The sequence below is a fragment of the Pieris napi genome, chromosome 23, assembly GCF_905475465.1.
Source record: "Pieris napi chromosome 23, ilPieNapi1.2, whole genome shotgun sequence".
NCBI lineage: Eukaryota > Metazoa > Arthropoda > Insecta > Lepidoptera > Pieridae > Pieris > Pieris napi.
In genome coordinates this window covers 361,673-387,758 of record NC_062256.1, presented here as the reverse complement: position 1 = coordinate 387,758, position 26,086 = coordinate 361,673, and the positions used below count along the sequence as shown (strand labels likewise).

The window sequence follows — 26,086 nt, the reverse complement described above, 5'->3', positions numbered from 1 at the left end:
AAACTAAAGAAAGCCTCTTGTGGGTCAACTAAAAATAAAATTAGTAGTAGTTATTATGCCAAAATTATAACAGCTTACTATAAACTCAAAAAACTAGAAATTAACTTTAAAAAACATATATTAATCTTATATATTATTAGCTTATTATACTTTTAACTACAAGACTCTGTCTTAATCTTGCTTTAATTTCATTTCTTTTCTTATACTCTTTCTTGCTTATTAAGATATGTCGTAGGACTTTTAATTGTGGTTTCCTTTTCTTTTTACCAACATCTTTAGTTATTTTGTAATTACAGTTATCAGTTCCACTCGTCACATCTGAAACTGGTTGGATTCCGAAATCAGTTCTATTTTTTAAATCAGAAAAATCTTTAATATTTTCTCTAGTCATTCGATTGTATATTTTAAGAAACTGCCAGAACTCGATATTGTCACCCGTTATATTGCTTTCATAAAATTTTATTAGTTCTGGGTCGCATCTATGCTTGTTTGTTATCGGTTTAGGTTTGACATATCTCTTTGTCACGTCACAGACTATATTATTACGGTTATTCGTATTTTTATCGTTATTTTTTAATTTATGCTTCCACACTTTAGGCTTAAACGGCTTGGCGTTTGGATCGTGTCGTCGATAATGTAGTTTTAAAGCGCTTAAGGTCTGACAAATTTTTTCGCATCGGTCGCAGGGATATAACATTTTGCCGCCATTTAGTTTTGTGGCAACACTTAAAGACTTCATACGCGCGCAATGATCGTCCCCAAAATTCATCGACGAATCGATTTCGCATAGCTTTGGTATTTTAAAGTTTTCGATATTCAATTTCTCCTTTTCAACGATCCACTCTGTACCTTTTTTAACCAATTTTGTTTTAGCGATAATTTTATCTTTTTTGTCGCGATTTGTTCTGTCTAAATCGATATAAGCCTGTCTGTTCAATAGTTTCACACTCGGTATCACTTCTAGTTTATTAATAGCTTTGCCATTAACGTCGTAATAAAATTGCGAGCCATCATTTTTAATGTTGCCAGTGTAAAGTTTGGTTTTAATTTTGTGTTTTCTCAGTAGATGTCGGCTGAGCGTCAGACTCGAGACGTGGTCACACAGAGGGCACTTCCGTAACGTGTTAGTGTGGCACAGGTCGAAATGTTGCTGGCAATGATCCAACAGCTCTTCTTTGGTTTTATATAGCTGCAATAAAATCATAAAAAATATTATTATCTCTATATAAATAAAATTCTCATGTCACAATGTTCGTTCCCATACTCCTCCGAAACGGCTCGACCGATTCTTATGAAACTTTTTATGTATATTCAGTAAGTCTGATAAGTGATAATTTTTATATTTTTTAGACATTTTTTTTTTAATTTTTTTTTTTGATACAGCATACAAAAATACATATAACCCCTAATGTTCATCCCTCTACGATCAACCCCTATTCTTTATTATATAACATAGTTATTTATATTAAACTAAAAAATGTTTTCTAGAAATAATATACATAGCAAAACAACGTCTGCTAGTATTAATATAATATCGAGGCGAAATTGGTTTTAATACAAATTACTAAAAGTGCCTTTCAGCCTTAATGATATCGTGGCCTTCAAGCCAGAGGGGCGTATAAGCAATACCCCTACTTTTCAGGAGACAAAAAAAACTTAATAAGTTTTTTTGCAATGTATCTCTTTATCTGAAAATGTACATGTGTCTACTAAAGTACTTTCTTAATAACGTGAAATGATTATTTTCTTTGTAAGTATTTAAAAACTTGCAATATTGCACTTACTTCCATTTGGCTCGACAGTTGTAGGCAAACCGTATGTTTTCTTTTCTCAGAAAACGCTTTTATCGGATGGACGTAAAATACAAAAGCTTTTTACGCAATGAAATATTTAAAAAAACATCTGAACTTAGTTCAAGTATCGTGAAATATCATAAATAAATATTTTTTATATAATTAAATGCAGTATTTCTACCATTTTTGAAGATTACACGTCCGTCTGGCTTGTCAAAAATATAAAATTAGTTTTGTTCCAAGACAGACGTAAGGGCTTCTTAGGGTTAATTTCGATGGCAGTGAAATAAAACAAGGCACAAAAATAGTTTAAAATTATTATTATTTAAAAAGGAACTTGGAACCATTAAACTTTTAAAAGAAAAACTTAGCATAGGTATGTAAGTACACTCTAGTACTACAAAGATAATTATTGTTTCTTTGGTCGTATTCAGCATTCACGATTGCAGAGATCTTAAAGCTGTTGAAAAAAAGTTGTTATATGAATAGAAACAAAATAAACAAACTAAAAAAACTGCTAATTATAAAAATATCTATAAAGATGAAAAACATGAATAGTATTAAACTTGGTTACCTATTAAAAAATAGATGTTTACCTAAATAGAAACAAAATAAACAAACAAAAAAAATACATCTATAAAAATATCTATAAAGATGAAAAACATGAATAGTAAGTACTTTCCATTTAGTTGCATGCAATCTCATTTAAATTTAGAGCAGGTACAGGCAAACGACTTAATCTATTTAGATCCAACTGAGCAAGCAAAAGTAATAAGTTCAAACATCTATGTAGGTTCTTATCAAATGAACTGATTAATTCTTTTTCCCTGACCGACGTCTTAAATATGAGGCTCGTGTTGCAGATAATTCCAATTCGTCATCATCTTGACGAGGCCTAGTCTGAGGCAACGATCCTGATACAGACTGAACAGGAAGTTTTTCATAGTAGTAGTTATGATTCTTGGTTATCGTCCGATCTCGACACATTTCCATCAGATCTTTATGTTTTGCTTGTTTTAACAAAATTTGTCCTGGGTACAGTTTTGCAAGATTTGAATTATGTTCCGATCTAGTCACTCTCTCCTTTAATTTTACCTCTTTGAATTCTTCCCAGTAATCATATTTAAAAAACAACGAATGGGGAATGTTTTTATTAAATCGTAACCATCTTACGTTAGCAAAACAGTTCCATCAGTGGCTTTCATTGTATTTGGAATAATAGTACTTCGCAGTGATTTGAAATCCAAAAAGTCTGTGTGTTCCATAACTTGAACATTATATGGATTGTCTTTACGAGCTAGTCGTATGACATTTTGCCAGTCATCAGGGATGTAGATTTTGGCATACTCAGAAGCTCGTTCAATTGTCGAGTGCATGTTGTCGCACTCCATGTAGGTGTGTTCAAGAAATTTATAGTCAATGACTCTAATCTCATTGTCAGGTGATGTAATGATATAATTGAACATAGCAACAAGCACAGAATTTCTATTCTGCCCTGGACAGCAGTCAGAAAATAAAATCAGGTGATCGACATTGGAGAGATTTGAGATGTAATTATAGAGACATGTTGATACTTCGTTTGATCCACGGTTGCCTTCATATTCCGGCCAAAAATAACAATAGCCTTGTTTAGTCGCTGCATTGTGAATTGTGAAATTCATGCTACCTAACTTCCGTTTATAAAATACAGGTTTTCCTAAAACCAAAGGACAATATAGCACTGCTTCAAAGTCAAAAGTACAAACATGCGAGCGACTATCTTCTATTGCTTTAATTTTATCCGATGTTTTTTCTTCCTGTGCATAGTATTTTCTGTTAACATGCTCTTCGTATTCTTCTTGTTTCGCCTTTTGTTCTTCTTCAGTTAATTGCTCATATTTGTTACACCAACACTGGTCCTTTCTTGGTTTGTGGAAACCTATATTCTTATTTAAAATTAGTTCTTTATACGAAGTTTTTCCAATGGGTTTCTTATGGTTCTCCAAACATTGCTGCTTATATAATTCGTACATTTTTTCTTTATTAAGAATGGTCTCCAAATAAATCTTTTTTGTATCTTTACGGCACCAATGAGAAGGCACTTTTGGAAATGAATCTATGTGATCATTAGCAAACTTTATGTTGTCTTCGCTAAATTTGTTGCAAGGTATGTGATGACCTCTTTTATCAGGGGAAGGTATATTACCCACTCCTCGGCGCGCTTTCTTCAAAGCAGTACGGACCATCTTGTCACTGATATCCAGTGTACGAAGAAAAAAAGGTTGACACACATTTACCGTTTCCGAATTAATCTTGAAACTGTAATTCAAAGTGAATTTCCTTCTCGAGTTTGTCTGTCACACGTGATCCTGTTGCTTCAGTTGAAACCACGTTCGATACTATAAAATCCCTTTGTCTTTCAATACTACCCAAACCCCAAAATGACAAATGAATATTCTTTCTCGTACTATTATCAATTTTTGTATGACAAGCTCGTTGACACTTACAATTTTCATTGCCACACTTTTTTGCCGGTACATTTTTTCCTTGACTTGATATGTATGTTTCACCGCAATTTTTCTTCGTTTTTCTAATGTTTTTTTTCCAATTTTCCGGTATTTTTCTTTTGCATCTTTTCACTTTTTGACGATCAAGGTTACTTTCAAGTGTGGGCGATTCTTCTATTTCTTGTGGATTAGTAATGCTGACTGGTTGTTCAATTTGAACTAAAGATGAGGACGTAATGGGTGACATTGGCGAGCACTGAATTTCCTCGTCATCAGGTTGGTAATTAGGGTCTGCTACAGAGTCATCGCTGTCATCAATGAAAGTTGACAGATTCTCGTTATGTGGGTTTTCAGAAGTTTCTATAATGCTAGGGCTTCCTATTGAGTGTATGGATGCTACTGGTGTAAACAGCGGTGTAAGTTGTTTTTCTATTGATGGAACCGATGATTCTAGTAGTTCGTAATCCTTGTTTGTCCTAAATACTGACAATGGTGATTTATTGGAATATAATATTGGAACATTAAAGTCATCACCGTTAAAGCCTAAATTTTCCATTCCATCAAGGTTACTTTCAAGTGTGGGCGATTCTTCTATTTCTTGTGGATTAGTAATGCTGACTGTTTGTTTAATTTGAACTAAAGATGAGGACGTAATGGGTGACATTGGCGAGCACTGAATTTCCTCGTCTTCAGGTTGGTAATTAGGGTCTGCTACAGAGTCATCGCTGTCATCAATGAAAGTTGACAGATTCTCGTTATGTGGGTTTTCAGAAGTTTTTATATTGCTAGGGCTTCCTATTGAGTGTATGGATGCTACTGGTGTAAACAGCGGTGTAAGTTGTTTTTCTATTGATGGAACCGATGATTCTAGTAGTTCGTAATCCTTGTTTGTTCTAAATACTGACAATGGTATACGGCCGACTATTGAACACTGCGACTGCGCGGGTGGAAAGAGCGCGGCGCGAATTCAAGGTCGTATACGCATACGTCTTTTTGGCATGACATTTTATTGGTAATCAAAACAAATTCGAAAGTCGTATGAACATACGTCTATATGGCCCGACAATATATTGGTAGGTCATATGAAAATCGATAATCGTATGAAATCGTATGTACGTACGACTTTGTGGTCCGTTACACAATTCGTCATTAGTGGTTACGACCGCGGTACGTCTTTCTGGCATGAAAATAATATCTGACTTCAGTTATACGCCTAAAAGTATTTTATTAATATCTTCTAAAGTAATTAACTTACAAATATGAAAAAAACAGAGGTGGTATATCGATAAACTTAGAAATAATTGACGTAATAAAAAAAAAAAACGATTTTTTTTTATACGCCCCTCTGGCTTGAAGCCCGCGATATATTCTCATAAATAAAATTATGCAAACGTTTCTGGATAAAACCATAAATAATAAATATTTGACGAAATTTGATTAATGTTTTAAATTTATAAAATCCTTATTTTAAAATACTTACAGTAAAACAAACATAGCACTGATGAACGTTGAATTTTAATTTTCCATTTTCATCTCTTTCAAAAGTAATTTTTCCGACTTCGGTCTTTGTTAATTCAGTCTGTGGTTCTTCTAAAATCGTTTACAAATTTGAAATGTATATGTCACCGTAAAATTGTAAAAACCGTTAGATTGTAATCTATCTCGCGAGATTGTAAATTGTCGAAAGATTGTCAACTCAACATACTGCTTGCAATTTAACTTATTATTATTCGGTAGTTATATGAAATTGTTGGGAAGTAAAATTAATCTGTAATTGACCAAAGAAGTTTGAATGATAACTAAGTTAGTGTAGTACAATCTACCGAATACCGATAACCGATAGATTACAATCTAACGGTTTTTACAATTTTACGTTAACATATACACATGTTACTGAGATTTCAAACTAGAATTATTTTCACTTATTGGCTTTATTTGAAAGACTGCTTCGATGTTGCCATACAAAAAAAAGACGATCAATGCTTACTATTAACTTTAATTGCCTCAGCGATTTATAATATAAGGAATAAGTATATATTGCCATATATAAAAAACTTACCCCTCTTTAATAAATTCTCCATTCGCTTGTTATATCTCCTTCTCGCTCTCTCCAGATCGCACCTCTCTTTCAATGTCTGCACTTTTTGCAATAACCGTTTGATCTTTATCTTAACTGTCTCTTTTAGTTCTTTATTTATCCTTGGATCGTTGATTTTATCTGAAATTTTTTATTTAATTTTACACACGAATTGTTGCATCAAAATAAAATCACAAAACATAGGGGTTTTAATAAATAACATTTATTCTTATAGAAGACTTGCAAACTCAAGGAATTTTGTATCTCAAATAATTATATACATATATTGTTTTCAAATTTCAAGGTATTATGATTAAATATTTTTTATAAACGTAGAAATAATAATTACGTATTTTATTCCTGTCCATTGTTTTAATGTCGTAGAAGATGTTCATTTGATTGCCGGAAGCTTTTAAATCTTCAGCCAAAACTGACTTCGAGTATTCCGTCTCTTCGTCTGTATCTAAATATTTAAACAATTTAATATTTATAAAAATCACCTACATAATACCGCATTAAAATTCGTATTTGTAAGTTAATCAAACTACCATCTAAAGAATCTATAATAAGATGAAAAGTTTTATTAAAAATTTAATCTCAAGAACAGAACAAGTTATTGTTAATATTATTTTCGACTTTCCAGTAGGTTATTTACACCACATAATGGTAACTTTTAGGTATAAAGAGTCACTGGTAACGAAACAGAAAAACGTTACGGCGCCTTACACGGGGGGGAGGCAATAATCTCCAAAAAATGCATGACGTAATACTTGAAAGCTCCCAAACCGAAGGGCTTTATAAATAAGTTTGTATTAAAACACAATTATGTAGTAACATTACATACAAAAAAAAATAATAATAATTAATATTTAATGAAATACACTACCACTCAAGGGTTCCGACTTAATCACAAATTTCTCAGCAGCTTCCGTTTTTATTTCCGGAACCATTTGAGTCCTCTTTATTTTCACATTTCTGAAATAAATATTTAAATAAACTGATTAGAGTAAACACTCAAACTTAAGGAATAATTATTAAATTGTTCATTAGCCAATTAAACATTATACTGCAATCTATTTGATTGATGATTTTTTTAAATATAAAAAGCTATATATTTTAAAATTTAATGATTAGGACGATTTTTTCAGAAATGTAAGATGTGCAACGTTCACTCGCGGTCACATTCTTGAGTTAGCCAGGTTACTTTTTTACTAACATCGTTATTTTTTATATAAAGGAGCAAGTGATGTTAATTTTTTTTTCGCCCATGGCGCAGGCTATAGTCTTTCGACCATACCGCCTAGTCTTTCGTAGAAATTTTCCTTTAATTATATATTAAGTTCATTTCAAGTGATGTTAAATGATAACGCCGCTTATAGACACTCACATTGCCAAAGGGCTCGCAAGTGCGATGCCGGCCTTAAAAACTTACGGCCGAAACCAATAACTATAATCCACCATCTAAGATAATTAATATTAATCCAATTGTAGTAACAAGTGTGCCAATAACCAATCGACGGATTGTAATAGCCATCTGTCGATACAAACTATCCATGGGTGGTCGTATCGGTGTCTGTGGATAGACCTTTGTATGAAAATGACAGTTGAGGAAAGCTCGATTTCAACAGTTAATTATTTTAACAGATTTCACTTACAACAGTTTTTAAAATAATTAAAAAAACTGTTTGTTATGTTTTAAACATACACATGTATGTTTTAATGTTATTTATACGGTTTTATTTACTTAATTTGGTTTACATTGATTATCAAATATGAACGACAAAGAGCATTTTATCCGTCGCCAATAATGGATTATCTTCGTAGGGTTTGGTTATTGGGATGCAGATAATAGATCGATCGACTGTCACGGTATGACCTCAGAGTGTTTTCAATCCGAGATTGTGGATTGATTATTGGGTTCGGGCGTTAGTAGTTATAACCTAGATAGGAATAATTTGTTTGTCCGACTGCCACGATTCGTCCAAACAATTTTAGTTTAACCAGATCGCGTCATCCCTCGTAAGGTCATTTGTACTCACTTTCTAGTAATCTTATATTTAATACAATGTGTATTCCAATAGTGGCTTTTAAGGTAGATATGTTTTTTGAAGGACTTCTTGCACAGTTTGCACTGCTTATCCTAAAAAATGGATTTCAAAAGATTAACAAATTATAGAATTTATTTTATTAAAACATTCAACAAGAAGAAAATAAAGAATTATTGTTATATGTATTTTCGCTATACATATGTGTATGTCAGGCACAGAAGGCCGAACACCTAGAAATAATCAAGAAACAGGTACAATTTACATATACTATGTAGAATAATCACCCCTATATAACGCGGTACTTCCTAGGGGAACCTATATCGCGTAGATTTCTCGAGTTAACGATAATAAGTCAATTCCTTAATTAGCTTTGTACTTTTGCACCTTCAATTGTGTAATAAAATTAAAGTAAATAACTACTAAATTCGTTGTTCTAGTTTTTGAATTGTTGTGGTATGGGGGGGGGGAGGGGGATTACTGTACATCTATTACTTATATAAAAGTCTCTAAATAACAGAATTTAAAAAAATATGAATTTACCGTTTCTGAATTATGTGCAATAATATGTCCAATGAGACTTGGCTTTGTACAAAACTCCTTATTGCAAATATCGCATATATACTTATTTTTATATAAGTGTTTCGCTATGTGATTTATGAGGTAATTTTTTGAGTAAAATCTGAAAAAAATATTGGTAGCTTTAGAGAACAGTCTACACCCGCTAAAGAAGTGCAAAAGAAACATGAACGTTTTTAAGAACAAAACTAACTACTCGTATTATAGCTGCATATAGTATAGCTATCTATATGATATTTCTACCGCTGCAAAGAACCATCAGGTAAAAATCTAGTAAAAATCCGTATCATAATCTGTCACTTCGTTTAGGACGTGTCTGCAATGGTAAAAAACTTTTTGGGTCAGGGTGTTCAGGTATTACAAATTTATTAAAGTCCACCACATCATACACATACTATATCTACAGTATATGTTACAAGCTATTAGCTATTATTTTACATGAATGTAACAAAAAATTAGAAACGCTTACGTTACTAAAACATTACGATGCGGGGAGGGGATTGAATTACGCTACGGAATATTATTTTCCGACTCTCCAGTACTTTACACCACATAATGGTAACTTTTAGATATAAAGAGTCACTAGGTGATCACGAAACGTTTTACTATACCTGGGTAAAGAAAAACGTTACAGCGCGTTACAGGGGGGGGGGGGGTCAATAGTCTTCTAAAATTGGGTGACGTAATACTTGAACGCTCCCTTAACAATATTACTGTTAGAAAATTCTCCACTAATGAACTACTAAATAAACTCACCTGACATTACAATAGTCACACACAACATATTTCTCCTTGACGAGGAAATGCTGCTTTTTATGACTGTCCAACCTTGACTGACGCGAGAAGCGTTTATCACAAAGTTTACATTTCAAATAGCGCTCCGGATAATGGAGGAATTCGTGAAGATATAGTGCCCTCTGAAATACAAAACATAATTGCTTTTTTATTATAAACGTAATATAAAAGATGTCAAAATAAGTCGGCTTAAAAGCGATCTACTTTAAGTTGCCGTTGGCTGGCCATGCGTCATACTCGTGAACGGGTGCTACTTGTGGTGAATGGTCGGACTTGAATTCGTGTATGCGGTGATGTTAGTTATTTCGACTATTTGCGTGTTGTTCCCACGAGCATGTAAGTGCGTGCTCCTATTTCGCCATCCTGCTGATAGACGACAAATCTTTGTTTTTAATTTATTTGTAATTGTTGCAGCTCCTTAAAAACATGGTGTAAAACAAAAAACTTGGCGATTAAAAAGAGTGGCGGAGAGTTTATTGCCAGTTCTTCTCTTCCGTTCTACGCCCTTGATTTGAGAACTGGCAGTAAATGTAAAATGAGAAGAATTTAATATTATATATTTTTTGACGTTCATAAGTGTACATTGTGTTACCTATATGAATAAATGGTTGTGACTTTTGACTTTTGCCCTCGACTCAGAAAATGCCATTTTCCTAATCAACTCTCTCAATAAGAGGACCGACGTAAAGTTACATTGGACATGGACCAACTGCTGACACGGCTCACGTGGCTCCAAATTTTAATACCTGAAGGTGTGCGATACACCACCAGCTCACGAGAATTATTTTATATATGTTTGACTAGGTGTATTAAGTAGTAGTTAAGATGTTGTTGATAACAATAAATCAGACTTGAATATCGCACTGTCTTATTTATTTCTCGCTTCCTCTCAAAGTGGCGAAGACTCCGTCAAGCCCTTAATTATTTATATATAGCTTTGAGACAATCCGACCACCTTGAACCCTTGATCCTACCCTTTAGGGCTCCGTCTGTTACCTTCAATTTCTTGGTGCAGACATCCCGTAAATATTTACATATTCACTATGGCCAGCACCACACTTGACGGAAATTCCGACGCCGAATATTCAGTGGCAGGTTATCAGTCGACTGCCAGCGCTTATACGGTGTAGTCGTAATGAATCCGATAGAAGTGATAGCTATTAATGAGGCATTAGAAGAAGAAAGAAAAAGAAAACGTAAATATTGGGTTCATCCCATAAATACTCTTCGACTGGCAATTTCATACTTTGTGCAACTAAAACATAATCCAGATAAAGCATTCGAATATTGTCGAATGTCCATATAATGTTATGCCGGCACATTACGGCCTATGTGTTAGGACAGTCTAGATAGGTCTGTATGGTTTTGGGATTACCCTCATTTAGTGCATATATATATAATATACTGATATATATAAATTAAATAAACATTTCACAGTCCAACTTGGATATTTAGTGTAATTAATTATCACAATAACTCACCGCGTCCTTAAAAGCCTTCCCACAGCCTTCAAAAGTACAACAGAACGGTCGTTCGTCGAGGTGTGATCTCAGATGGGCTTCCATATTTTGTTTGCAGCTTATCGTAACACTGCACACGGGACATTTCGCGGCGTAGAGTCGTTTGTGAATTTTTTGCTGCAAAAATTATTAAGTAAAACGAGAGAAAGGTCCAAATGCACGGGACTAGCGTATAGATGTTTACACATGTCCCGATAACAGAAGAGATACAACGAAAGATCTTTTTGAAGTTAAACTTCTTTAGGCGCATGAGGGTAAATTTTTTTATATATATAATGATATGTCACGAAGTTATGCAGCATTTTTGTCGAAGAAAAGGGAAAGAGTGAGAAGGACGAATTACCTTATGGAAATTTTATAAAAAAATTAAATTTCGTAACGAAAATTGATGAAATATTAGTATTTTATATTTTCTGCAATATAATTTATTGATATCTACAAATGACGAATTGTAAATTAAAATGTCACGTGTTTTTATAATCGAAGAAATAAATATAAAAAATTAAATTAATTATTTGTATTAATTTTCGATACTTAATATTTTAATAACAATTAAATTCAAGAAATTCCTATAATATCTTCCTTTTTCCCTCCCTCTAAGTCTCGGAAATTTTTAGATTTAGAGTTAGTTTGCCAAAGAAGTTTATTAACTTCTGACATGTGTACTTTGTACGCACGCAATTTTTTTAAAATATATGTATATATATTATACTAGCCGTTTCGCGCCCGCTTTGCTGGACGAATTAAAATAAATGTTATGTTTCATTATTTTATTTTTTTCATATTTTTATTATTCTTCTTTTTAACTTCCCGCTAAGAAAATTGAAATATTTCGAAAATCGAGTTTTTAACAGATGTTGACGTTTTGCGGTTCTAGGAAGCCTCTTTTGTTTTTATTAGCGGGGAAAATTTTGATAAAAGTAAAACAGAAATAAAAAAATGAAGGAACGTTGGAATTAAAATGAAAAATGAATGAAAAAAATTTCGCATCGAAGCTGAACTTATTTACAGGTTTTAATGTTACACGCTAATTATGTATGTAGAAATTGTTTCTCTTACAAATTTAATAAAACTGTTCATTAACCAAATCCTTTTTATGGTATTTAAAATAATCCTATGAAGACTGTGTACACACGTTTAAGAATAAACAGTAATTTTGGTGGCCAAAAGTGAAAGAGAATCTCTAATCTATACTTCCGAGTCGCACTTGGCCACTATTGTCTATAGCAATGTACAACATAAGGATCAAAGTGCGTTCAAAAACAGTTGAGTTTATATTACATTAGTCTATACTCTATGGGCACGAAATGCTACGAAGGCCAATGCTATAAACCTATCAAAATTACTTACAATATGCAACTTCAGCGAAGCTTTATCCCTAAACATCTTTCCGCATTTATCGCAGGGTAATACGTTCACGTCAATATTTAAATGTTCTTTGGCCACGTGAAATTCTAAAAGTCTTTTTTGGCTGAATCTGAAATAAATTATTAAAATTAGTCTCTCGTTCCATAAAGTTAAACTCAAAGTCAAAATAACTTTATTCATATAGGTAAACAAGTACACTTATGAACGTCAGAAAAGAAGTGAACTAGAGCAAATCAATCAAATAGGATCATTTAAATATTCGTCTAATAATAAAAGCCCGTTTAGTTTCCAATCTTCACAAAAGTCGAATATACAGCTTAAGTTTGTCGTATTTTTTTCTTTTAATCCTAATATCCTATCTAACTTCAGCATCAGATCGGAACCACTTCACGGCTAAAGGCCTCTTCCAGATTTTTCCAAATATCTCTTTTCATGGCTATCTTTCTCGATTCGCTTCCTGCTGTCGTTTCTTTTTCTTCTATTCACCTTTTTCGCCTTCTTCCCATATATACATACTTAGTTGTTTTCTATTACATAATAACTAGTACATATATTTACTACAACAGGTACAATTAATCAGATTATAGAAAAATATACTAACTTTTTCTCACATATCTTGCAGTTATAAGTAGGTACTTGGCCTATATGTCTCTTTTTATGTTTTCTTAATGTCGAGCTATCACGACACGCATAGTCGCAGAAGGTGCACTTGAATGGCTTTGAATCTGTAAATAAATAAAAAACCGAAAATAATAAACGAAGCTTAAAAATAATATGCCACCTAATTGACTTAGCCTCAAGTTTTGAAACTACCTACAATATTATGTAAAATTCCTGACAAAAATTATCAATACTACTCGATTATAAAATCTACCCACTGGTCTTTTTAGAATTTTTAAGTGTAAGATATGATGCTTTGATAGATGGTAAAAAAAGGGAGAACGCCCACCTGATGAGAAACCTGGGAAGATGGAATAAAAGGAATAGCGATTGGAAAATGGTGAAGATGACAGACAAGTGGAAGAATTTGGAGGCTTTCACGCCGTCGGAGGTTCTACTAATGTTAAACATTACATGGACTTAACGTAATCCTGATTATGTAGTACTGTAATACAGGCTATTTTTATATGATGGTTTCCCACGATCGTTTCCTTTAGTAGAATAAGCATTAATTGAAATTTACAAACCACAACGTTGTTTATGGTAAATTAAAATACTCGACCCTAGAGCCTAATCTATGACGCAATTGACGTCAATCAATACAATTACATTTTATGAGAAGTAAAATGACTAAATAGCATGTTTTCGTTCCGGCTAATTTAATTTAATCACTATAAGTAACGTACACTGCTTTCCTTTGCCTCCTTTTATAATCAAAATAACTAAATAACCGCAGTGTATATAACTAGATCAAATTCAAACTAACGTTTATTCATTTCTCACGTAGCCGGCATAACACTAAACATATACTCGTACATCTACCTAAAATCAGAACCGAATACGGTCGCAAAAATATAACCTATTTCGGAATGAGTCATTGTTTTTAATATTTTTTTTACTCATGTAAAATACATGTTTTTTTTTTAATTTTTAAATGCAAGTGCATTTATAGTTTGCGGGAATATTTATATCATAAATTTTAAAAATTATAAATAACTAATAATGATGAAATTATTTGCATGCCTATTTTTATATGGCCGGTGGTACGGTTTCTTTAATAATTAATCAATCTGAATGTACCACTTTCTTAGCAAATAAACGATTTATTATTATTAATTAAACTTAGTTACATTAACTGCCAGTTCCCAAATGGAGGCCGTACAACGAAAAGTACTGGCAAGAAACTCTCATCCGCTAGTTTACAAGATTCTTGACAGGAGCCGCAGTCCATTGTTTGGGGCGGAGGGTTATGTGGGACTCGCGATCTGTGCATAACCACAAAAACCCCACTGCGCCACCAATACTCGCTCTGGACGGGAAACTGAGCCTTGTCCGCTCCCCGCCAACTAAGTATGTTAAGAGCAAACAAAACGTAATTTTGTTGCGTTGTTGTTGTTGGGGGAAATCTGTACCAAAATGTTCAGCACTGCGATAAATCTATCAATTTTAATTCATTATTATACAATATATACCTGAAAGCGTAATTAAAATGGACACAAACAGACAATGCATTTTCGCATAAAATTATTACAGCTATCATTAAACCAGTAACATATGAACAATGGCTATAATTGTAGTTATATACATTTTAAGTTCGTTTTTTTGTGGTGTGTATTTTATATTTCTAGTGATAGACTCTGTAGGTAAATAGAAAAAAAAGTGTTCAAACGTCGTAGAAGACATTGGAAACTATTGCTGAAAAGTACAGCGAACTTGCCTCTTCAACTAAAAAACTTGGTTCAACTACACTATCTACGTAATCAAAGCGATTATTTAATTCATTTCATTGTCACGAATAGCTAACGAACGTTTAATCCATTTATTTATTTAATAATCCTACAGCTAACATAAATTAAATATAACAAAAAACAATTATACCAAAGATATAACCAAATATGAAATACAACATATTTACAAAGAGGATCAAACAGAAGGAAAAAATTATTCAATTTTAACTAAGTTATACCTAATTCCGTTGTGCTGTGTGATGGTGTGACAGTGAGGGTATGTGGGGTGTGCTGATGATGGAGGTGATTTAGCACAATAGACATTCTTAAAACTCCTTTTAACCATATTCCGCGATATAATAAACAATTCAAGGCTTAAAAATTAGTCGTTGTATGTCGGGCTGCTCAATACAAAACTGAGATCTTTGCAGGCGGTGTTGATGAGAGGAATTCTAGTGGGATATATTATTTATTTCTTTACATTTGTGTTATACTTAACGCTGATAAAGGAAAAATCATATAAAACAATCAAATCAAAATTTCATTCAATTTCAGAAGCAAGAGTATTTTGCGAGGACAGCAACGCCTCACCATGGACACCGTTCGGTTACGCCTGTCCTGTGTTATGTGCTACTGTTGTGAACGCTGTACAGAGGTATTTCAATAATCCAGTGGAGTTACCTATATGGGTTTGGACCACTGATACCATCCGTTTATTTAACCATTGGTTATTTTTATAGACAAGTAGGTGATCAGCCTTCTATGCCTGACATATTGAAGATTTTTTAGTATACTTTTAAGACAAGGTTTCACGATGTTTGCCTTCGACGTAAATGATAAATGATTTATTTTCTGTAAGTAGGTTTGTACAAACACTTTTACACGTCAAGCATATTTTTTTTTTAATTAGATGAGTTCTAGGCGTTTTTTGCGCGCATATAACGAAAACCCCATTGGTGCACTGTCGTAATTCGAACGCACGACCTCAGGGTTAAGAGTTCACTCTTAAACACTAGGCCAATACCACTGCTCAACATTTTAGGAGACATGAACACAGATTAGTCATACTGGAACTAAGACAGTTGTAGTTTTTTTCTTCTTTTTATAATTAAAGCTTATTTTATCCTATTATACTCAGGAAGTTAAAAATCCTTCCTTTTTGATGAATTAACACATAGTGGCGTTGTTATACGACTCGATATAATTAATATTTTATTCCAGGCTTAAAATAATGGATTACAAGAAAACAATGTTCCAAGATTTGAGTATAGAGCCGTTAAGCGATATTAATGATGTTGTTTACAATATAGCGAGAAGTAAACAAACAAAAATCGAGGAATCCAATTCGCACAAATTTAACTTTCGCAAACAGAATGGATACTATAAAAATTCTTATAAAATTGATAAACAGAAAAGGGAAATTTATTATAACAAAGACTTTGATATAGATAAAATTAACAAATCGAAACAATTAAAAAAGGATATTAAAGAAAATTACATTAAAAATAAAGGATTACAACATAATCCCAAAGATTATTACAAAGTTGACGAAATTAGAAATTTTGTAGACAAGATGGCGTCGTTACTCGAAATGGCGGATAGGAATATGACAGCTTTGAGAGCCGAGTACAATAACTCCAGTGTTTCGAGACGATTTAATTTAGACAATACCTTTGTTAACATTATGACAAATATTCTAAACAAATATGTATCTTCGTCATTCCAATTCACTCAAGAGATGACCGGGGTATGATTTTAACTAAGCACTTTATGGGCGACGGTTACGAAGCGTCATGTTATGTAAATAATGTAGAAAATACGCGTTTATAGGAAGTTATTTAAATGTGTAGCGAGTAGCATAAACAATAGACTATATTAAGTATTTTAATATATTTATTCAGATTTAATGTTTATTAATGAATTTTGAAATTACAAAACTTTCAAATAGTAATAGTGGTAGATTAAAAAGAAATCAGTGGCGCTACAACCTTTTTCGGTCTGGGCCTCAGATTTCTGTATCCGTTTTACGATCATTTGTCAATCTAATAGGCAAGTAAGTGATCAGCCTCCTGTGTTACACACGCCGTCGACTTTTTGGGTTATATTTATAGTTCGAGAATAGCCGGTTCACCGTTCAAGCGAATGTTAAATAGACAGAATTTTGGTGCACAGCCGAGGATCGAACCGACCACCTCAGGGACGAGAGTCGCACGCTGAAGCCACTAGGCTCAATAGTAAAATATCCAGAAATATGTCTGCCTCATAGCATATTGTGGGCATAGCGTATCAACCATTTTTTATTTAAATAATTTCTTCGAGTTTCTACTTTTTAGTTTTTAGTTACTTGTATGTACCTACAGTAAATATATAAATTATTTTCTAGGTAATGCTTAATAAATTATTATACAGCTCAGACGCACACAAACGCTTTTACGATGTGGGAAAACTTTTAAAATACCTAAGAAAAACTGTGCATATAAAAAACCACGCTAACAATTACGTCATAACTTTACGTCCACAAAACTGTATGACTATCAGTGTACCGGGATGCTTTTGTAAACAAGGGTAAGTCTTGGACCACTCAGTCGAAAGATAAGCAACAAAAATATATACCTTGTGTTCATTATTCTACTGAACTTATCTCTAGAGCCGGCTTTTACCAAACTTGGTAAAACATTCCATGGGAAGGGCGAGACGCACTGTTTTTACACGCTTTATATTAGCTTCACCTGTGTATGTATGTATGTAACCGACTCCTTCGGAATCGATTTTGACCCACTTTTAACGGACAGATGTAATTCAAACTTTGCGCACCTGTCAAAGATCGATGACAATGCAATAATCCGAAAAAAAAAATGAAAAAAATTTAACTAAAAAATAAAAAATAGTTTAAAAAAACTAAAATAAAATTTATTGGTTGCTCGATAGACGAAAAATATGGCACAGAGCGCCCCACACTTTTTCACAATAATACCAGTATTTTTTGTTCATTACCATTTTCAGCCTAAATTAGGAATTATTTTTCACTTTTTAGTTTGATGTGCTTTAAAAGCGTGTTTTTTAGTTTTTTTTAAACTATTATTTATTAATATAAGGAAATTACAATGAGGTACTTCTACGTAATGTACAGCCTACGGCTACAAAGATGACGTCATTCCGATCGCTACGGGTATATACTTAGGTAGGTAGGGTATTAACTTCTCGATCTCCCTCCACTCGCCCTTTCGTTAGCAGGAACAGTACACTATCCTCTATATTAGCTGTTAAGTGATAAGTATGGTATGGGTGTCGATTCAAAGATGAATTTTATATAATTAGGAAGTTAAGTTATAATTAGTATGTAGATTAGGAAAATTAAAGCACAGATAATTAATAAATGTACGTACGTGCTTAAGACATTACAGATATACCTATTTTTACAGTTACGTGGAAAATTCGGGACAGTGTGTGGAGCCAGCTAAGTGTCTAGATGACCAGTCACTCTTAAAATATTTAGATAGAATTGTTATATTATAATAAAGTTTTTTTTAACCTAAAAATTAAGAAAATGCGCTACGTACTGCTATCTAGCAAGTGTTAAAAAAAGATGTTTATTATGAAATATAAGATAAAGATACAGGTATGGCGTCATTAAATTTGTATTGGTAGACATCCCTACTCATCGGCAAAGAAGACAGAGGGTGTAGGTCGAGAGAAAAAGCCGGCGTAAAAAAACTCTCGGTACCCTTTTAAAATATCAAATCGTCATACAAAATGACTATGGCATAGAAAAAAGAAACCAGAAGGAGAGAGATGCGGTCTACTCTTTATTTGTATTAAATTACAAAAATTAAATGGAAACCTCGCACTCCAGTTTCCGGAATTAAATGACTGGTCACACAACGCCATGTTGTGCTGATCCACCAGTGAAATGCCAGTCACTATACAAAATTCATGCAAAGACTTTAATAACATCACTACAATTTTGTTACATTAAAAATAAATACAAAATTGTTTTTTTATAATTTTTAGTTTAAGACCTTGGGACTTTTATTGCCACTTGGTACCACATCCTAATAAGACAAACTGTGAAGAGGTACAGATAGTAGGAGAGGTACAGAGAGTAGGAGAGGTACAGGGAGTAGGAGAGGTACAGTGAGGTGTATAGTCACAAGCGGACAAACAAATATAAAAAAATTACTTACTCTCATGTATTAGGATATGACTAGACAAGCTGTATGTGGAGTTGAAGCCTTTATTGCACCATTTGCACTTGTGCGGCCGCTCATCTAAAACATTATGTTTAGTTAGTTTACACTTTAATTTTTGACATAAGTGTTTTCCATAGTTGCATTAAATATGATAATCATACTAAATAGTTCATGATTACTACATAGCAGTTTATTAATTAGGGGGCGTCCATAAATTACGTGAGGTGTTTTTTTTAATTTTCTGTACCTCCCTCCCCCCCTGGTGAGATGTCGTGAGATTTTATTCAACCCCCTCCCCTATCCCCCAATCTCACGTGAGATTTTTCAAAATGTAGGTTTCTTACGTAAACGCGTTGGAATGTTATTGTAAAAAGAAAAACAAAATTGCTTCGTGCTTTATTTACAACTAAAACAAAATAAGTGAAATGTTGAGCGTTTAGGTATGGAGTTAGCGGGAAGTTGCAGAGATGGCCTTTAGGGTCAACCGTTTTCCAAATTTTTTTTTAATTAGAAAAAAAATTGCGTGATATTTGCCGAGACCCCCCCTCTCTCCAACGTAAGATTAAATGAGATTTGTCTCGACCCCCTCCCCCCCTTAAACACCTCACGTAATTTATGGACGCCCCCTTACTTCTATACAAACATAGTAAGAGAAAATATATGTAATATATCTTGTATGTTTATGATTTAGTAAATAAATATGCTTATTGGAGTATATATAAGTTACTGAATTTATTGAAGCAGATATTTTAATTAATATACCCTAGAGACATTAAAATTCTAATGAATGATATGGAAAAATATACTTACCAGTGTGCACCAGCCTATGCTGATTAAGTGAGCTTTTAAAATGAAACTTTTTGCCACAATCCTTGCATTCATGTTCTTCAGGCTCACTATGAACACGCTTTCTGTGCCTGCTGAGGTACCTCTTTGTTTTAAAAGTAGCTTTGCATACAGTACATCCATGAAGACGATCCTCTACATGTAATTCAAGATGACGGTTTAGACCTGAACTATCCGAAAATTTCTGAAATCAAATAGGTATCTATATTAATTAGTACATTATTTATCTTGAAATGCAATCACTAATGTGTGTGCGTGTTTGAATTCATAATTGTTATGAATTCAAATAATTAATTAAGAAACTCCAAAAATATTTATATGAAACTACTATGTGCCGTTCACTTGTCTTAAATTTTATTTCCTTACTAAACCAACCAAGCCAAAACTTATTTTATGTAAGTTAGCCTCAATTTGAAAAACCTATTAAAATGACTTGTCTAGTTCTAGCATACCTTTTCACATTTTGGGCACTTATGAGTCCTTGATTTTGCAGATTTCTTTTTCACTTTAGGCATTTTTTAGTATCATGTCTGAAAAAGAAAAATCTCTGGCATAGCAATAATGAATAGACTTTTCCCTGATTGTCAAAGGGGATCCATCATCCAACAACAATATATTTTTTATTTGAATCATGAGCACTATTAAAAAAAACTATATAAGCATAAGTTATTTGCAATATTTACCTAATTAAAAGTTTAAAAAAAATATTTTAAGAGGAACGTCGAACTTTGTAGGATTACTATAAAATGCCTTCCCTAATTTTATTGACAAAATATAGGATATAAACTTAAATAATATGTTGAAAGTTTTTAAAAAAATAATTTACCTTAGCTTATATATAAATAAATTTACTTCATTTTTAAACCTGATTCCAATGCCACAAATAATTTAGTTTATTTGAAATTAATAATGAATATGAATATATTGCAAATAAATATTTATTATTATTTTATAGTTTTCATTATAGCATTTTTTATTTTTCGCATTGAGCACAGACTAGTTTTGTTCGGTCTACTCGATAGGTAATTTGACATTCTGTGAAAATGTCGAATATGTTTGTGTCAGTGACTACGGTTATCAAGCATGCCGCTTCTAGTGCACTTGACAGCTGTCAACTATCTCAACTCCCAATGGCAATTATGATAATAATAATATCCATGTGATGTTATGTGATTATGTCATAACGCGGTTCATTCAATTTTATTGCTATATAGAAATTAAATATTTATAATTATCATATCATTGACACGATTATGTAATAAAAAAGTAGTTAATCAAAACCATTATTAGATTAATGGTCGTGAAAATGTAGGAACCGTGACTGTATTAATACCTTAACTTTTTTATCTAAGCTTATAACCTTGCTATTAAAACCAGTGTAAGAAGTAATTAATTTCCTATTCTTTCTGGACCTTGACTGCAAGTCCAAGGTGAGTCTCAACACTTAGACTTGTAAAAATCAGTCTTATGTATATTGTTCGTATAAGAATATCTTAGGTTATAAATATGTCATAATAATAATAATATTTGCGTAACTTTCCTCTTAAATCCTCTCCTAATATGTTCCTTGTGCCTGGTGAGATACACAGTGTTTATCTGTCCATCTGGAAATTTATTTTAACATGAGTTTAATAAGAGATGATTTACATGTAATACAATAATAAAATAAAAAATAATTACTATTCGAATTTGCTACATTTATTTGATATAATTATTTATTTTAATTTTAAAAAGTGTAATGCAGTAGTTTCATTGTGTCCTTTTTAGACATACACCTCTTTTAGGGACCTTAAAAACAAAGTCCGGGCACTGGTGGCCAGTGCCCTTGGGTGGCAGTTGGCACTTCAGTCTAAGTGCAGCCTGGTCCATACATAAGTATATTATACACTAATTCATTATTTAACTTTTATTTACATTTTTTAGGACAAAATGCTAACCACAAGCCTACGTCACTGTACAAATATAAACAGAAACTCACTAGTCCAATTGAACAGGCATATTTTAAGACAATTCTCAAATCTACCTAAAATGTGTATGTGTGGGACAAGTTACCAAAGACAAACAGTATTTTATAGAGTACACTCAACACAAAGTGACCATCATAGACAAAAAGTTATTATAGAGACAACTGCACCCAAGATAGTCTTAAACAAAATTAAAGAAGATAAAAAGGAGAAGGATTATAGATTTTTCTGGAGAGACAAAGTTGATCCATATATAAAATTGGCAAGATGGGATAAACCTATAGGTAATTTATGTCTTATTTCTACTATTATTACAAGAATGAAGTGCAGAAATGTTTATGTATATGTTTTAAGCAATGAGGTAACTAGCCTGTGCCTTCTAACGTTTTGATTTAGGAAGTTAATAAAATAATACTTAATACATAAAAAATTGAATTATATTAGAACAGGAATTAGTTTCAATATTAATTTTATATTTGGCAAGTAAATTATAATTTATATCTTTACAAATTATACAATAACTTGTGTTAATTTATATACAGGTTTTTGGGCAATAAAATATTTTCCCACTCTAAAACTGAAGTTTGTCTAAATACAATATAAAATACAATTTTTCAGGTGTCTACCTCCTTTACTTTCCAAGCACATGGTCAATAGCGTTGGCCTCAATTCCCGGTAATGTAGATCTTTACACTAGCTTACACACTGCGGGTTTGTTCTTAGCTGGTGCAGGTCTCATGAGGGGAGCTGGGTGTACAATTAATGATCTATGGGATCGAGATATTGATAAACAGGTAAATTGTTTAAAGAATTGGTTTATTTTTTAATAAATCTTTATAAAATATTATATTTTAGTGGAAGTGTATTTGCAAAATAATAAATTTTCTGCAACAAAATGTAATATTTTAATCATTAAAAGTGTGAAACTTTTATGTCATTATGCTTTGAAATTTATGTTTAAATAGCACTTGGATTTTAATTATATTGTAATTTAGTTTAGATTTTTAATTCAATTAGATTTTGGGTGCTTAAGGCTACACCAACGCCAAAATTCTTAAAGTTGTAAGATTAAAGAACTAAAACCATGGGCATGTACTAGTCATATAGGTAATATTTTGTTCCAGGTAGAAAGGACAGCTAACCGCCCTCTCGTGGCAGGATTAATAAGCGAGAAGCAAGCAATTGCTTTCCTTGCCTTACAATTAAGCCTGGGTCTTGGAATATTACTACAATTTAACTGCTATAGTGTCGTGTTAGGAGCTAGTAGTATGTGTAAGTTAAATTTACTAATCTATATATATAAAAATGAAACCCGTTTTCCGTTGTCACGACATAACATGAAAACGGCTTGACCGATTTGTCTAATTTTTTTTAATAATATTCCTTGAAGTACGAGGATGGTTCTTACGGAGAAAAATTAAAAAAAATTGAGTGAAAAAGTCTAAAAACAACACTTTTCTATATTCCCATACAAAATATTCGTAATAATACTTAAAAGTCAATTTGAACTTTAATACCATAGCATAAAGTTCAAGTGTTAGTGGAGGGGTTCCGGGAAGGTTTATTTTTATTTTTTGACATAATGTATTTGTTGTCTTATCAACCTCTCTTTTTATCTTACTAGCTAGACCGGTGTCCCGAATAGCAGAATAAGTATTTTAAACAAATAAAGAATCGACTGTTAGGCGGTACGATGTTCGCCAGGCCAGCTAGTATTTTATAAACTTAATTAGACACTTGAAAAAATTAACAAAATTACATTTAATGAACTTATTTCATTTATGTGGATTAAAAGTTTTTGATTCATGACGCTTAGGGCTATAATTTGTTATTGGTTAGAATATAACAATAATCATTGTGTTAGAAAAAGTCAAAGCAAAGCTTGTTCTAATATTTCTATATCATTGCTTTATTTTAGTCTTTGTAATAACCTACCCACTCGCAAAGAGGTTCACCAACTACCCTCAAGTCTACCTCGGAGCCACATTCAATTGGGGAGCATTACTGGGTTATTCAGTACTACAAGGACACTTGGAACCATCCGTCTGTGTACCACTGTATATAGCTGCAATGGCATGGACTGTTTTATACGACACAATATATGCACATCAGGTGAGTTTTTTACCTATAAGTTAAAAAAAAGTATCTTGGGTATTGTAATTTGTATTAAAGCTAGTAAAAAGTTTTCAATTACATGAAATAATATGGAAATAGTAAATATTATGATTTTAATTTTGTTGGACTCTTTATTGGAACGAAGTTCCTTATCGCGCGTTGTGAAAGGAGGCTAGACGGAAAATATTCTTACGAAAAGTTGTTGTTGTTGAACGACACTTTTTTGCTATTTGCTATTGTAATACACCGGTTCTCGTCCGATCACCGAAGTTAAGCAACGTCGGGCGAGGTCAGTACTTGGATGGGTGACCGCCTGAGAACACCTCGTGATGTTGGGTTTTTTTTTTCGTCGTAAGATTGGTGTCGAGAAAATCTATCATACCGTTATGATACCAATTAACATATAAATTAATCGAAAGGAATTTCGTTCCATCCGGGTGTCCCTTGACACCTCTAAAGTTTTTTTATTTATTTCTTTATTATTTTCAGGACAAAGTCGACGATTCTCGTATCGGTGTTAAGTCAACAGCTCTAACGTTTGGCGAACACACAAAGCCGGCGTTAACGGCCGCGTTATCCATATCTTTGGCTGGCTTTTCTCTCGCCGGTTACGCGGCAGACCTCAATGTGTTGTACTATGCTGGACTGGTTGCGTTCGCGGCCCATGCTGGCCGACAAGTGAGTATCGAAAATTATTAACATAGATCTTTCTCTTTTTCTTTGAAGTTATACTTCTTTTGGCGCGTTAGGGAAGAATGATGAGAGTAAATTTTTACGATGCGACACACAGTCACAAAAAACCGACACCTTGAATATCTGTGCCAACGTCGGTAAAACAGTCTGGGCCGCTAGTTGGCGCTCGCTCTGTTTTATCGACGGTGCACTGTCTGTCATGGCGTAGAGTTTGATGAGATTAATGATTTCTATACGAGAAAACCCGTTCCAATGTAATTAAAACATTTTATATTTATAGTTTATTGTAAAATATCATGATTAGTACATATTATACCGTTTCGATTGGAAGTGACCATTAAAATGGACAAGAAAAATGCAATTCGAAGAGGGAAACGTCCCTCTAAATTGTTCAAAGAAAATTATTTCGCCAAAGAAGTATAACTTTAACTCACACACGTTTTTATTTTTAGTGACGTACATAAACGTTATTGAAACCCGTAAACGTGTGTTTAGGAGTGATATGTATGTGATTCTAATTCTGCCAATATTTATTATTTTTAGATTTACACTCTCGACACCGAAAACCCAGCGGATTGTGCAAAAAAGTTCAAGTCCAACGCCGTAGTGGGTTTGATAATATTAATGGGTATTTTAGGTGGCGGTTATAATAAATATATGGAGAATCGCGAAAAGTTTAAAGGCAAGGAGAATTTGGAAGCGACTAAAAGCTGCTTATTTGGTTAATAGGAAATAACGTAATGTAGGGCTATTGCTTATTGCGTTTGTCAATTGTTTTTGACCGTCAACTGTCAACGTGTGGCGGGTAATATTTTTATTCACTGATTTTTTATTCCGTAGAATTCTGACATTTCATTAGTGTTGCTACTAAAAAAGTTCTCCGCCGAAAAAGGCACAAATTTAACCCTTTTGAGGGTAAATAAAATTAAATGCTACGTATTTTTTATGTTTTACCTACAAAAGGGTAATATTTACTTATTCAAGTGACTTCATACAAAAATAATAAATATTTCAATATCACGAACAAAATTAATATAATATTAACTTTATTTTATTCTAATGTTATCTTTACTTGTACGTTTTTTACTGTTTGTGATGAAAAGGAACGTAACTATCACTCGCCGTTAAACCACTTTTAATGTGGAGCACCGCACTTAATAAAATGGTAACATTGACTAACAAAAAATTTAAGTATAGAGTCAGATGTTCAGACTCGTATTGAAATTGA

The 26,086-nt window shown here is 32.8% G+C and overlaps 3 protein-coding genes across 4 annotated transcripts; 2 read left to right on the top strand and 1 right to left on the bottom strand.

Annotated features, from left to right (window-relative positions):
* Positions 1 to 92: 92 nt before the first annotated feature.
* On the bottom strand, positions 93 to 22,010 carry LOC125061627 (zinc finger protein 91-like). 2 transcript variants are annotated; one of them, XM_047667141.1, is made up of 16 exons: positions 21,767 to 22,010; positions 20,913 to 21,690; positions 20,539 to 20,724; positions 20,051 to 20,270; positions 19,235 to 19,318; positions 13,265 to 13,388; positions 12,646 to 12,772; positions 11,257 to 11,412; positions 9,737 to 9,897; positions 8,945 to 9,083; positions 8,396 to 8,496; positions 7,243 to 7,331; positions 6,706 to 6,819; positions 6,339 to 6,497; positions 5,760 to 5,869; positions 93 to 1,189 (listed from the first exon to the last, which is right to left on the bottom strand). In XM_047667141.1, exons 3-16 carry the CDS (start codon positions 20,599 to 20,601, stop codon positions 137 to 139), a joined length of 2,700 nt encoding a protein of 899 aa, XP_047523097.1. In that variant the 5' UTR covers positions 20,602 to 20,724; positions 20,913 to 21,690; positions 21,767 to 22,010; the 3' UTR covers positions 93 to 136. The 2 variants fall into 2 exon arrangements, with proteins under 2 accessions (XP_047523097.1, XP_047523096.1); XM_047667140.1 differs by having other exon boundaries at positions 20,539 to 20,616.
* On the top strand, positions 15,590 to 19,183 carry LOC125061632. Its single transcript, XM_047667146.1, has 4 exons — positions 15,590 to 15,705; positions 16,272 to 16,797; positions 17,434 to 17,615; positions 18,473 to 19,183. Exons 2-4 carry the CDS (start codon positions 16,282 to 16,284, stop codon positions 18,564 to 18,566), a joined length of 792 nt encoding a protein of 263 aa, XP_047523102.1. The 5' UTR covers positions 15,590 to 15,705; positions 16,272 to 16,281; the 3' UTR covers positions 18,567 to 19,183.
* Positions 21,641 to 25,777, top strand: LOC125061629 (4-hydroxybenzoate polyprenyltransferase, mitochondrial). Its single transcript, XM_047667144.1, has 7 exons — positions 21,641 to 21,662; positions 22,010 to 22,334; positions 22,669 to 22,844; positions 23,175 to 23,322; positions 23,969 to 24,162; positions 24,655 to 24,843; positions 25,402 to 25,777. The coding sequence occupies exons 2-7, from the start codon at positions 22,016 to 22,018 to the stop codon at positions 25,582 to 25,584; spliced, it is 1,209 nt and encodes a 402-aa protein (XP_047523100.1). The 5' UTR covers positions 21,641 to 21,662; positions 22,010 to 22,015; the 3' UTR covers positions 25,585 to 25,777.
* The last annotated feature ends 309 nt before the right edge of the window (positions 25,778 to 26,086 follow it).

Bases quoted from the DNA above. Each gene is read 5' to 3' on its own strand.
- LOC125061632 (XM_047667146.1), top strand. From the start codon at position 16,282: ATGGATTACAAGAAAACAATGTTCCAAGATTTGAGTATAGAGCCGTTA. The intron at 16,798-17,433 runs GTATGATTTTAA...ATTATTTTCTAG, and splicing joins TCACTCAAGAGATGACCGGG to GTAATGCTTAATAAATTATT. The intron at 17,616-18,472 runs GTAAGTCTTGGA...CTATTTTTACAG, and splicing joins GGATGCTTTTGTAAACAAGG to TTACGTGGAAAATTCGGGAC.
- LOC125061627 (XM_047667141.1), bottom strand. From the start codon at position 20,601: ATGCCTAAAGTGAAAAAGAAATCTGCAAAATCAAGGACTCATAAGTGC. The intron at 13,389-19,234 runs GTAAGTAATTTT...ATTTATTTACAG, and splicing joins TCATATCCTAATACATGAGA to ATTCAAAGCCATTCAAGTGC. The intron at 6,498-6,705 runs GTAATTATTATT...AAAAAATTTCAG, and splicing joins AATGGACAGGAATAAAATAC to ATAAAATCAACGATCCAAGG.
- LOC125061629 (XM_047667144.1), top strand. From the start codon at position 22,016: ATGCTAACCACAAGCCTACGTCACTGTACAAATATAAACAGAAACTCA. The intron at 22,845-23,174 runs GTAAATTGTTTA...ATTTTGTTCCAG, and splicing joins ATCGAGATATTGATAAACAG to GTAGAAAGGACAGCTAACCG. The intron at 24,163-24,654 runs GTGAGTTTTTTA...TATTATTTTCAG, and splicing joins ACACAATATATGCACATCAG to GACAAAGTCGACGATTCTCG.